At 37.0% G+C, this 13934-nt stretch overlaps 1 protein-coding gene across 3 annotated transcripts in view; it reads left to right on the forward strand.

Moving 5' to 3' along the window:
* TNKS2 (tankyrase 2) overlaps positions 1–13934 on the forward strand; it is a 65136-nt gene that overhangs the window by 40704 nt on the left and 10498 nt on the right. For all 3 annotated transcript variants that reach the window (XR_010146983.1, XM_009458936.5, XM_016918849.4), the window contains exons 15-21: positions 429–594; positions 1315–1534; positions 4052–4161; positions 4885–5073; positions 7527–7779; positions 8656–8738; positions 10369–10489. Coding sequence is in view for 2 of the 3 variants with exons in the window: in XM_009458936.5 (XP_009457211.1) it covers positions 429–594; positions 1315–1534; positions 4052–4161; positions 4885–5073; positions 7527–7779; positions 8656–8738; positions 10369–10489 (1142 nt within the window). In the remaining variant the exon portion in view is untranslated. The remainder of the gene's footprint in view (positions 1–428; positions 595–1314; positions 1535–4051; positions 4162–4884; positions 5074–7526; positions 7780–8655; positions 8739–10368; positions 10490–13934) is intronic.

A 13934-nucleotide genomic window follows, 5' to 3' on the forward strand; every position in this document is an offset into this window, starting at 1 on the left:
AGATTTTATATGGTTAGCATTCATATAAAGACTTTATTGGCATAATGCCTGGGAATTTTATAATGGCCAAGGAGATTATAACATTAGTGTGATATTGACTTTTAATGTAGTAAATTTTTCAGTTTCCATGGAGGGTTTTTTAATTCTTCCAGTTTATCTTGAAGTTATTTTTTATTAAAAATATACAATTCTAGACGTTGCATATATGGATGAATGTTATAGTCTCTGCATTTAAAACATTTTTTAAATGTTCTCCCCTGACTCACCAAAAAAGAACTTATTTCTGCCTTAAATAGATTTAGGTTCTACAAAGTATAATCAGTATAATTCCTTATGTAGTTCAAGAATTATCTTTCATCAGTTATATGTAATTATTTAAATTAAAACATATTCTTCTGTGGCATTATTGTTCATTTATTACTTTTCAGAGGCCTTGTACCTTTGCACAATGCATGTTCTTATGGACATTATGAAGTTGCAGAACTTCTTGTTAAACATGGAGCAGTAGTTAATGTAGCTGATTTATGGAAATTTACACCTTTACATGAAGCAGCAGCAAAAGGAAAATACGAAATTTGCAAACTTCTGCTCCAGGTATATTTAAATACTTAACTGTAAACAGTATGAATTACATAGCATATGTTTATGGTTTTCTAAATAATTCTAGTATAAACTTAAACTAGTAAGCGATGGGAAGCAATGTTACCTAATTCTGTACCTAGATTTTAGAATAAATATAATAAACATTTTATATTTTAATCCACAAGTATGTTTACTAGCACCTAGAGTTATTTTTGTCTAGAGCCAACTATCATGTGATAGTTCTCTTATTATTTTTAGTTTTTCTCTTTGGTACTTTTATATTCATCAAATATAAAAATATTTGATGAATTATTTACTTACAAGCCAGATTTATTTAGCATTGATAAAATGGATGATACTGGTTCAGTACAGATACCAGTGGATATTTTACAATAACAAGAATACAGAGATTTATACTTTGTTTAAATGTTCATGAAAAGTAAAAATAGTATAACATGCAAGTTAATTTTTAATGAAATATGACTTTATTTTGAATGTAGTTTAAAATTTTGACATTAATGCATTAAAAAAATCCAATAATATTTAACTGCCTCTGTATTCTTTTTATAATAATTCTTTGTATAAACATTAGTAACAGTGATGTTAACCTTCAAGGTAGAGTCTCAATATAAATTTAGTTTTTCTTTGATGTAGTTACACTGACTATTTTCTCATTGACCAAAGGCACATTTAAGCCATTTCCCCCTTTTTTTCTGTTTTTCACATGCCTAGCATGGTGCAGACCCTACAAAAAAAAACAGGGATGGAAATACTCCTTTGGATCTTGTTAAAGATGGAGATACAGATATTCAAGATCTGCTTAGGGGAGATGCAGCTTTGCTAGATGCTGCCAAGAAGGGTTGTTTAGCCAGAGTGAAGAAGTTGTCTTCTCCTGATAATGTAAATTGCCGCGATACCCAAGGCAGACATTCAACACCTTTACATTTAGCAGGTAAGTGAATGAAGTTTCACAGATTTAGGCTGGTAATATCTGAGATTCATTTTACCCAGGTAAAATATTTTCTGTAACGAAACTTTAAAAATTCAAATCAGGCCAAGCACGGTGGCTCACACTTGTAATCCCAACACTTTATGAGGCCAAGGCAGGAGGATTGCTTGAGCCCAGGAGTTTGAGAGCAGCCTGGGCAACATGGCAAAACCACACCTCTATAAAAAATTACAAAAATTAGCCAGGAGTGGTGGTGTGCACCTGTAGTCCCAGCTATTCAGGAGGCTGAGGTGGGAAGATTGAGCCCAGGAGGTCACGGATGCAATGAGCCTTGATTGTGCCACTGTACTCCAGAAACAAAGTGAGACCCTGTCTCAAAAAATAAATAAAAATTCAAATCAAGTATCTTCTAATGCCACCATTATACTCTTTAGTATATTTGTACAGGACAACTGTACTTGAAGCTATTAGCTGAGTTCGAGTTCACTTTATTACTAGTATGTTACATTCAGTAAGAACAATTGAAGTAGGCTCTGCCAGTCCCCATGTGCTTTGGGAATCATTATTCCAGGTAATCATTTTATTGGTATCACCTTTGGTAAACAAGTTTTGAAAAATATGCCTACTTGAGCCAGCCTTCCTTATAGGAAGCTAAAGCTTTCTATTTTTCCTGATGGTAGCTGCTAAGCACAAGCAGGGAAAAAAAAAATCTCAAGACTCTCAGAAGTTACATAAGCCTCTCACCAAAGTTATCTGTTGTTTTGGTTTGTGAGAGTTCTCATAACAAAATACCAAAGACCAGGTGGCTTAAACAACAGAAATTTGTTTTCTCACAGTTCTGGAGGCTAGGAGTCCAAGTTCAAGGTGTTGGCAGAGTTGGTTTCTTCTGAAACCCCCTCTTGGCTTGCAGCTGTCTACCTTCTCAGTGTGTCCTCCATTGGAACATGGTGTCTCTTTCTATATGTCCTAGTCTCTACTTTTAAGGAAACCAGTCAAATTAGATTAGAGCCCACCCTAATGGGCTCATTTTAACTTTTTTAGCTCTTTAAAGGCTCTGTCTCCAAATAGAGTCATATTCTAAGGTACTGGGGTTAGGGCTTCAACATAAGAATTTTGCAGGGTACAATTCATTTCGTGACATTTGTTTTAAGGTTTCACTCATAAAACTGGCACAGTGTACCTTTGTTTTCAGTGCAAATATACAATATATTGTGGTTTCAGTACAGCTTTTTCAGCTGCATTACAGATGTTAGGAAATCATTAAAATCACTGAGCTATAGCTAATACCTCAGTGGAGTTCCATCATAGACACAGTGGACTCATACAAGTTTGTCTAAATATACATGATTTAAACATGGTATAAAAAGCAAGAAAAAATAATGCAAAATTTCTGCCATTTCGTGTAATGTGGGAGACGGAAATGTATGATGTTCATTTCAGTCTTGTATTATAGCTTGGTGTTATACATGATTTTTACCTTTAAATTCTCACTCCATGTAAGTTGAGACCTCACTGTCCAAAGAAACCAATTACTCTATGTGTCTTTCAAGTATTTTGGAAGTGATAAGCCACAAATGCTAACATGGTGAGAAAAAGCTTTACTTCCACTGGCTATCAGGAGTTTCTAGTCCATGCAAGACAAAATATGACTTGACCTCTGATTGGAAGTTGTGCTGTGCATATTTATGTTAGCTTTTATATCTTTCTTGTAGCCTATCTAGAACACTTAACATTACTGTGTCCAAGTTGTCTTTGTAAGTCACAAATAATTTGTATGCATAAAATATTTCTGTCCACTTCTGCAGTGTTAAATACCATACCTTGAGACCTAGAAAGACTTTTAGATTAATGTAATATTTTATGGTAGTTTTATAATTGTATTCTTCTTTACTTGATCTTTTTAAATTCTTTTGCTTTAAATCCTTTAGCAAAAGGATAAAAACTATAATAGAAATAAGTTTTATTTCATGGCTTTAACAGCACCTAAGTTCCTCTACTAGACTTGCAGAGATGTGTACCTCTGAGTTCTCTCTAGCAAAAAAGCATGCTCTTGTGGCCTTCTGGGGAAGAGGACTCTGAGACCCACTCTGGTTTGACTTGTATGTGATTGCAGACCTTTGACTTGCAGCCTCTGAGACCCATGTACCTGAGTTCAAGAAGTGGTATGTAACACCCATGAAGGCAGAGACTTTGGTAGGAAGGTTTTCATAGGAAAGATACAAGCAAATCAGTCAATATAATTTTGGGAATCTACAAAGCTAATTGATAACACAAAAAGCTTCCAACTTGAGGCAAGGGGGAAATGTTTTCCAGAAGGTAAATTGTTAATAGAGTCCAATGAGCTATTTCAGATTTATACAAAATCTCTTTTTTTATGTTTTCAGTAATGTCTGTGCCTTATAAATACATATATATATGTATACATGTAATGACTTTTTTATGTTAACAAGTGGAAGTATTATGACATAGGACTAAAAAAGAAAAAACAAGTAAAGTAATTTTACTTCTTTTCTAAATTAGCTGGTTATAATAATTTAGAAGTTGCAGAGTATTTGTTACAACACGGAGCTGATGTGAATGCCCAAGACAAAGGAGGACTTATTCCTTTACATAATGCAGCATCTTACGGGGTAAGTTCTTCCGTGTTACCTTTAAAAATTTGTGGAATTTTAAAGTGAAAGTCAGTATTGCAGCTCAAATGGAATGTAGTTTGATGTTCTCATTTTACAGAGAAGTAAGTGGCAGAACTAAAGAAGTTAAATAACTTCCAAATTTCGGTTCTGAATCTGTTCTAAGCTTGCTGTGTGATATGTGGCGTATTGTTGTTTGTTTTATTATCTGCCTTAACACCTGTCTCTTATTTTCAGTGAGATGTTGGTGATTGTGTTTATTTGTTGGTACCCAGAAAATCCACTGGGGCACCAACGGGGTAGATGGAATCTGTACAGATTCAGATGCATTGTTCCTGACTTATCATAGTCCAATGTGACATTCAAAATTGACCATCTTCAATGGTATAGTTTGAATAATTGAGGAAGATTGCTGCTTTATAAATTGACATTTAGTAGTTATAACATTTGAATAAATTAGAAATTATTGAAGTCATATTAGTCTAGTTTCCTGCTAAATAGAATTCTTAACTCTTTTCTAGATAGTTTCTCAAGTTACTGAAATGTCCACTGTAATTTTTAATCAGCTACCCATAAGTTGTGATGTTGGGGAGAAAGAGTTTTTCTTTTCATTTCCAGAGTAAGTTTGAAAATGTGGAAGTAGGTACATAACTAGTTTCTTTTTAAGAAAGTAAAGTGTGACAAAATAATATTTCAGACTGTAACGGGTATTTTCTTTTACAGCATGTAGATGTAGCAGCTCTACTAATAAAGTATAATGCATGTGTCAATGCCACGGACAAATGGGCTTTCACACCTTTGCACGAAGCAGCCCAAAAGGGACGAACACAGCTTTGTGCTTTGTTGCTAGCCCATGGAGCTGACCCGACTCTTAAAAATCAGGAAGGACAAACACCTTTAGATTTAGTTTCAGTAAGTGATGGGCTTTTTGAAAAATCTCAGTGCTTTTCTGACTTGTTAAAATTCACTTGATGTTACTATAAAATGTCTTTATAGTCAATGTGAATGGCAAAATCTGGGTTTTAGCCTGATTTTAATGTAAGAGTTCTTTAGTATTAAAATATAATAGAATTATAAAGTAATATAATTATCCTTCTGTAGAATAGAATTATCAATCAGTTATTATATACTGAGTATTTTGGAAATAGGAAAAAGAAGTACATGATATAACTGCTTACGTTAGTTAGGAAACTAAACAGACCCAGGCCCTCAGAGAATGCTGTTACTTATAGTGCATACAGCGCAGATGGTACAGACCATGGGTCTTACACACGGCCCCAACTGGGAACATTGCCCCCAAGGTGCAGCCACAAAGCCTGCTGCCAGTAGAGATTCCTTTTCCTCCCACACTGCCTCATCCCAGAGTTCTTGTTGCTCACCCTACCTTAACTGTTCATGAAACAAGTCTATTATCCACTTTCCTGTGGAGGTCCTGTTTTCCTTCCCCTCTCTCCGGAGCATGGAGCAGGTGTAGGAGCTTCCTGAACCTTCCACCTCTGCTTTGGGCACTGAAGCAGATGCCTCTCTTGCCTCTACCACTGAGGACATTGACTAGAGCAGTGGAAAGAAAGGAGGAAGGAATTCTTTTTGAGATGAGAAGGAAGGGGAATCTTTTCTGCAGACTGCTTTCTACTGAGAAAGATTACATTGTTCCACATTACAATAAGAAACTGAGATAGTTCAGCTGCATTGGTGCTTAAGTAGGTTTTTCTCAGTCAGCTAACAACCCAGCCATATTTACAACATTATCTCTTCAGGGAAATATCTTTCTAGTTCCAAGTTACCTTAAAAGTGAACATTTGGAATTCATTCCACCCATATGTTAGTTGACCAGATACAATTAAGTTACAATGAAGCAAAATGCTGTAGAGAACATACAGGGGCTTTAGAGTCAGACAGACTGGGCCTAGAATTCCAGCTGCACGATTTAAGTTGTACAATCTTATGAACTGCCTAACCTCTAAACCTTAGTTACCTCATCTATAGATAGAGGTAAAATATATCTGGTTAGTATGAGAATTAAATGGGGTAATTTACTTAAAGTCTTTGGCATGGTATCAGCTACATAAAAAGCACTCAATAAATGGTACTATTATTACAAACAAATGTCATTTACAAACTGTGAGTGCAATGGGAATGCATAGACTGGGGGAAGAGAAAGGTGATGACTGGAATAGCCAGAACAAATGACTATGAAACAAGTACTGATTTATTCCTTGCTGAATATTAGTTGAACGTTGTGAAAGAAGAGTACATATTACAAATTAAACAAATTAATGTACCAATAAATGTGAGGACTTTTTTCCATTCTAGCAGATTTTTTTTAATTTTTATTTATTATTATTTTTTTGAGACGTAAGTCTCACTCTGTCACCCAGACTGTAGTGCAGTGGCACAATCTGGGCTCACTGCAACCTCCGCCTCCCAGGTTCAAATGATTCTGCTGCCTCAGCCTCCCGACTACCTGGAATTACAGGCATGCGCCACCACACCCAGCTAATAATTTTTGTATTTTCAGTAGAAATGGGGTTTCACCATGTTGGCCAGGCTGGCCTCAAACTCCTGACCTCAAGTGATCCACCCACCTCGGCCTCCCAAAGTGCTGGGATTACAGGCATAAGCCACTGCACCCGGCCCCATTCTAGCAGATTTGATTAAAATGATTATCTTTTCTACCCACCTCCTCTCCAAAAAACTTTCAGTTTTAAGGAACAAATACATTGCTGAATATTTTCCAGGAAATACAAACAATTCAGTTTGCTAAAGTTTTGTGTAGGTTGAATTACTTCTTTCAGAGTAACTACAATAGGACTAAAATCTCTTACCTTTTAAAATTGATATTTCTGTAATTCGTTGTGCTTCTCAGTCACAATATCAGAATTAGGGTTTTGTTCATGCTTTGCCATATTTAAATTATATTTTGACAATATGTGTTTTGGAAGAGATGTTCTCAGTTATGTCTTATATTTTAATAACAGTTTAGCTGGATACAGGTTGAATATCCCTTATCGGAAATGCTTAGAACCAGATGTGTTTTCGGCTTTTGGATTTTTTTTTCAGATTTTGAAATATTATACTCAAGCATTATACTTACTGTTGAGCATCCCCGATCCCAAAATCTGAAATCCAAAATGCTCCAATAAACATTTCCTTTGAGCTTCACGTCAACATTTTAAAATTTTCAGATTTGGGATGTTTGACCTGTATTAACCTGTTTGCTTCACTTTTTAAAATGAATAATCCTCCATTGTGATAGTCCTGGCACAAATTGCTGGGTTTTCTCATATTTTTAAATATATTTTATTAGGTATAATAGCATTTTAAAACTTGCTTATGGCAGATGTTGTCTCTGACACGTACCCTAGGCGGATGATGTCAGCGCTCTTCTGACAGCAGCCATGCCCCCATCTGCTCTGCCCTCTTGTTACAAGCCTCAAGTGCTCAATGGTGTGAGAAGCCCAGGAGCCACTGCAGATGCTCTCTCTTCAGGTCCATCTAGCCCATCAAGCCTTTCTGCAGCCAGCAGTCTTGACAACTTATCTGGGAGTTTTTCAGAACTGTCTTCAGTAGTTAGTTCAAGTGGAACAGAGGGTGCTTCCAGTTTGGAGAAAAAGGAGGGTGAGACGTTCTACAAAAATAACTTTCTAACTGGTATTGTAGCCCCGTATTTGTCATTTGGGATGCTAAAAAGTCATTTTTAACCTTAAATACAAGGTATTAGTATCAAATTAGTTAACATAGCCTTAAAAAGGTTTAACCTTGTATTGCTTTCTTCCTTCCAAGTTGACAGTTGAAGAGTCTTGTGCTACTAACCTACTATTTATTTATTTATTTTTGAGATGGAGTTTTGCTTTTGTCGCCCAGACTGGAGTGCAGTGGCGCGATCTCGGCTCACTGCAACCTCTGCCTCAAGGGTTTAAGCAATGCTCCTGCCTCAGCCTCCCGAGTAGCTGAAATTGCAGGCACCCACCACCATGCCCGGCTAATTTTTGTAGTTTTAGTAGAGATGGGATTTCACCATTTTGGCCAGACTGGTCTTGAACTCCTGACCTCAGGTGATCCACCCGCCTCGGCCTCCCAAAGTGCTGGGATTATAGGCGTGAGCCACCGCCCCCCACCCTTAATCTGCTCTTTAGATGTAAACCTTTTCTGTTAAAATTCATCCCACCTTATGCAACAGTGTGGAGCTTGTTTTCATAAACTTTTTTGTGAAGTAGCTTACATCCTGAAAGATAGGAAAACTGGTTTTAAAAATATAGATGCAATTTAAAACAAAGTTTAAAATAAAAATGAGAGTACTGAGACTGCCCCATTGATTAGCTTTTTTCTAATGTTGAAATTTTGTAGCTTTCTCTTGTTCAGTATTATATCCTAAGTGGCTATTAATATTATTTTCTTCATATATAGTAACATTACAAGACTTTATTGTTATAGTGATGAAATACATTATTCTGATGTGAAATTCCATTTGTTTTGGATTTTTTTATTTCCCAGTTCCAGGAGTAGATTTTAGCATAACTCAATTCGTAAGGAATCTTGGACTTGAGCACCTAATGGATATATTTGAGAGAGAACAGGTGAGTAGATAAATCATATTGTTTGGATTAGTGTTTTATGGAAACTCAAGGAAAATTTGGAACATACTTGAAATGAGCTGAACCATGTAAGCTATTGGGGGAGAATGTTTTTTAAGAAATGACATCAGTCAGCCTTCTAATTTGGCTTGACCTTGAAACTTCCATTTAGTTTATTCACACACAGTTGACTCGAGTAGTAATGGTAAAGTAGCTTTCTTGAATGGAAAGTTTAGCTTATTCAGTTCTTGAAGTAAGTTATCCTTGAGCACTGTCTATTCAGTTCTCTCTCAAGCCTGACACTTTTCTAGCTGCTATGGGAAGGTATATGAATATGCCAGCCATATCTGGGCTTTTCTAAGCAGTCTCAGTTTAAAGTACTCTGTCAGAATACATTTACTGATTTTTGTTGTTGTTCAGAAAATAATGTTACTGTAGATTTGCACTCTAAGGGACTTTCAGTGTAGTTATGGAATTAGAATAAGAACATATGGCCGGGTGCAGTGGCTCACGCCTGTAATCCCAGCACTTTGGGAGGCTGAGGTGGGTGGATCACTTGAGGTCAGGAATTCAAGACCAGCCTGGCCAAGATGGTGAAACCCCCGTCTCTACTAAAAATACAAAAAAATTAGCCAGGCATGGTGGCAGGCACCTATAATCCCACCTACTCGGGAGGCTGAGGCAAAGAATTGCTTGAACCCGGGAAGCAGAGGTTGCATTGAGCCAAGATCACACCACTGCACTCCAGCCTCGGCAACAGAGCAAGACTCTGTCTCAAAAAAACAAAAACAAACAAAAAAAAACCATATGAAAATTCAAGTTTTAGCATAGATTTTAGAAATTTGTAGAAGGGAGCCAGGCACGGTGGCTCATGCCTGTAATCCCAGCACTTTGGGAGGCTGAGGCGGGTGGATCACCTGAGGTCAGGAGTTCAAGACCAGCCTGGCCAATATAGTGAAACCCTTCCCTACTAAAAATACAAAAAATTAGCTGGGCGTGGTGGCGGGCACCTGTAATCCCAGCTACTCAGGAGGCTGAGGCAGGAGAATCGCTTGAACCCGGGAGGCAGAGGTTGCAGTGAGCTGAGATTGCACTTTTGCACTCCAGCCTTGGCAACGAGAGTGAAACTCCGTCTCAAAAATAAAAAAAACAGAAATTTGAAGAAGGAAAAGATTACCGTGAGCTAGGCTCATCAGGGAATGCTTCATGGAACGTGTGTAAGTAAAACAGGATTTTAAAGAATGGCTTCAATTTCATGAAGCCATAGTGTATTACTGTATTAAAGGTAAAAGGGTTACTTTGAACAGTGATGCAGAAGTACCACTTGGCATAGTCCAGACTCAGCAGGAACCATTGAAAGACATTATATAAATAGGGTTGGATGTAGAGTGATGGTAGAAAAGTATTATGGAAAAGATAAAATAGAATACCTGAATGTGGTTAATTTGAAAGCGCCTTTTTGTTTTGCATTTTAGTTCTGCTCAGGTTCTTATGCTAAATGGAAATAATATTTTTAGAAATTTTTAAAATAATCTGGAGTAAATGTGTGAATCTTACATATTATGAAAACACCAATATATGAATGTCCACCAAATAAGTAAGCATTCTAAGTAGTTTCCTCCTCTTTTGTAAGATCACTTTGGATGTATTAGTTGAGATGGGGCACAAGGAGCTGAAGGAGATTGGAATCAATGCTTATGGACATAGGCACAAACTAATTAAAGGAGTCGAGAGACTTATCTCCGGACAACAAGGTATTTTATTTTAATAATTGCTGTTGTCAGTTTAACAGTTTGCATAAAGGCAACCCTCAGTGTACTAAGTTATAATTTAAAAATATGTATGAGAGAATCTGTTTAATAGGAAGAATACTAATTTAGGATTCAGGAAACTGGGATTAAGTCTTAGCTGTGCTACTGACTTAAACTTACTGAGCTGCTGCTGTTAATGATGTGAACCTAAGTAAAATTTCTGGACCATTCAGAAATTTGGGAATTGTTTTAGCTCCTGAAAATAAGGAAGTTAGTTTGAGATTATTTTCTGAAGTTATTCTGGCTCTTAAATTGTATTATTTTAAAGGTCTGAAACTTAGGTATCACATTTCTTATGGTAATATAATAGATAATAACTAAGTGTTCAGGCTAACCCTTAAAGTACTATAGTAGGTCTCTTATGTAGATAAAATTTTAAGCGCTTGGGATGAAAATACTGGAAAGCAATAATGTTGCAACTGAGGAAATTGAACAAAACAAAGTTGAATAATATTTTTATTTCTCCTTAATGTTGGTGCTTAAGGAAAATGCAAATTGCATTTATTCAGCAGATGTTAACACTTTATACCAGGTCTGGGTATAAAAAGGTGAATTGTGGCCAAACGCGGTGGCTCACGCCTGTAATTCCAGCACTTTGGGAGGCCGATGCAGGTGGATCACGAGGTCAGGAGATCCAGACCATCCTGGCTAACATGGTGAAACCCCATCTCTACTAAAAATACAAAAAATTAGCCGGGCGTGGTGGTGGGCACCTGTAGTCCCAGCTATTCAGGAGGCCGAGGCAGGAGAATGGCGTGAACCCGGGAGGCGGAGCTTGCAGTGAGTGGAGATCACACCACTGCACTCCAGCCTGGGCGACAGAGCGAGACTCCATCTCAAAAAAAATAAATAAATAATATAAAAAAATAAAAAGGTTAATTGTTTTGGCTAGGCTCAGTGGCTCATGTCTGTAATCCCAGCACTTTGGGAGGCCGAGGCGGGCAGATCACGAGGTCAGGAGATTGAGAACATCCTGGCTAACATGGTGAAACCCCATCTGTACTAAAAATACAAAAAAAAATTAGCCAGGCGTGGTGGCGGGCACCTGTAGTCCCACTTACTCGGGAGGCTGAGGCAGGAGAATGGCGTGAACCCAGGAGGTGGAACTTGCAGTGAGTTGAGATCACGCCACTGCACTGCAGCCTGGTCGACAGAGCGAGACTCCGTCTCAAAAAATAAAAATAAAAAGGTGAATTGTTTTAAGTGTCAAAACCACATTTAACTTTATTGTTCAACTGAGGGAGTGATTTATCTTGGGGTCAAAAATATCCAATAATTGAACGTCCTGGCTGTACACCTGGGGTTAAAGAGAAACCTCCATCAGTAAAAATGAAGGTATTTTCAGGGAAGAATGTATGCTAGCCAGGATGGGGTCCACCTCTGAAGAAATAAGAGCACCTCTAAAAATGTAGATGATTCAAGCTAAGGAATACTTTAAACTGGTATTTTAGAATAAGCTCAATTAAAGGTAGATGTATTTTACTGCCTGATAAGGACTAGGATAAGATATTTAAAGTGCAATATGCTCTTGGCTGTTTCTAGTATAGAGGACAAATTTTTGTAAGATAAAGAGGAGGGAAAGTCCATGATTTCCTGAAATATTAGTATACAATATAATTAGCACTAAAAATGAGAAACTAGAACCCTCAGTTGTAGACCATCATTGTAACTCTACTGGAATAATACTGATCTGGTATGATAACAATTATGTTGGAGTACCAGGATAACAAGAGTCTTTTAGGAAAGAGGCAGAGTAGAAAAGGAAAGCAGGCAGTATTTGTATATTAAACATATCATAGCTATTAGGACTGCACTGAAAAGCTGAAAGGCTCAATGACAGAAATGGATACATTGCCTCCAAATGGCAGAAGTACTTCCATGCCACCTCTGGTCCTGTAGTCACTCTGATACATCCAGCTCCACTTGGATAGGAACATTCATTCCTATATGAAGAAGAAACGTCATGAGACAAAATGCTGTGTCTGATCTAGTATATCAGGGTTACTTTACTACATAAAGTTACCATCTTCTTTATGTTCATTCAAAGCCAATACTCTTTTTTTCCCCCAACCTGATGTTAGTCAACCAACGGGGATTCTGTACTTACACCTGATTTGCAAAGTGGAACTGGTAGCTGCCTGTGATGATCTTCTAACAATCTATCATGCTGACTTAACAGCCTTACCTATCATTCAATGCATCAAGTCAATAGATGACTAGTACCATACTGATCTTTCAGTATTGATAAATATCATCTTGTATATGTTGCAGATGCCTCAGTCAAGCATTTGTCACAGTCTTTATTCTGTAAAATACTCTCCATATGCTCTTCATAATCCTTAAAGATTATTGCAGTTCAGCCACTTCTGTAAGTGTTTATTAGCATTGGCATGTTGGTAGTAGTCCTGTTCTTCAGACCATAGCTTTGAACCAGAATAGTGCTCTTCATCTCCAGAGACAAACTTCCATGCACTAACCCAGCAGTAAAGGATTTGGCCCCTACATGGGAAAACAGCAGTGTTGGAGATATTGTTGTAGAGATTAAAGGAGAGAGTTGTGCTACAAATACACCAAAGGAATTAGAAAATTCTGTTTAAAATTCCATTTTAAAAGCTTTTATAAGAATAAAGATAGAAAAATAGATACGATTATCTTGATCATTGACATTTGGAAGACACACAAATTCATTGCTGAGGTAAACAATCTATTATGGGACAGAATATACATTCAATAGGTGGTAAACTGTGGATTTCTCATTCTAGGGTGATTTAAAATTACCTGAGGCTATGCAAGTTTCTGTCATAATTCTTCCTCATATTTACAAAGAAGAAAGAGATTAAATGTTGAAAGGGCTGCGTAGTTAGTAAAGAAAGTAATTTGAAGAAGAAAATGTGTTACAAACTCATTAAGAATAGGAGATAAGAGAAAGATTTTCTGAAATATTTCCATAAAACCCCTTATAACTTGTCAGGTCAAAAAGTAATAGTCTAAATGCAATGTGGTATGTGTACTGGTTTTGATCCTAGAACAAAAAAAAAGACATAAGTGGGGAAACTAGTGAAAAAATGACATCTATAATTTAGTTAATAAGTTTTGACAAATGTGCTATGGTTATATAAAATGGTAACATTAGGGGAAAGTGGGTGAAGGGTACATAGGAACTCTGTACTTTCATCGTTTCTAAATATCTAAATTATCACACTATGAAATGTTTTTAAAATTGATAGTAAGCGGCCGGGTACAGTGGCTCACACCTGTAATCCCAGCACTTTGGGAGGCTAAGGCAGGTGGATCACCTGAGGTCGGGAGTTCGAGACCAGCCTGACCAACATGGAGAAACTCCGTCTCTACTAAAAATACAAAATTAGCCAGTCGTGGTAGCGAATGC

The sequence above is a fragment of the Pan troglodytes genome, chromosome 8, assembly GCF_028858775.2.
Source record: "Pan troglodytes isolate AG18354 chromosome 8, NHGRI_mPanTro3-v2.0_pri, whole genome shotgun sequence".
Taxonomy (NCBI): domain Eukaryota; kingdom Metazoa; phylum Chordata; class Mammalia; order Primates; family Hominidae; genus Pan; species Pan troglodytes.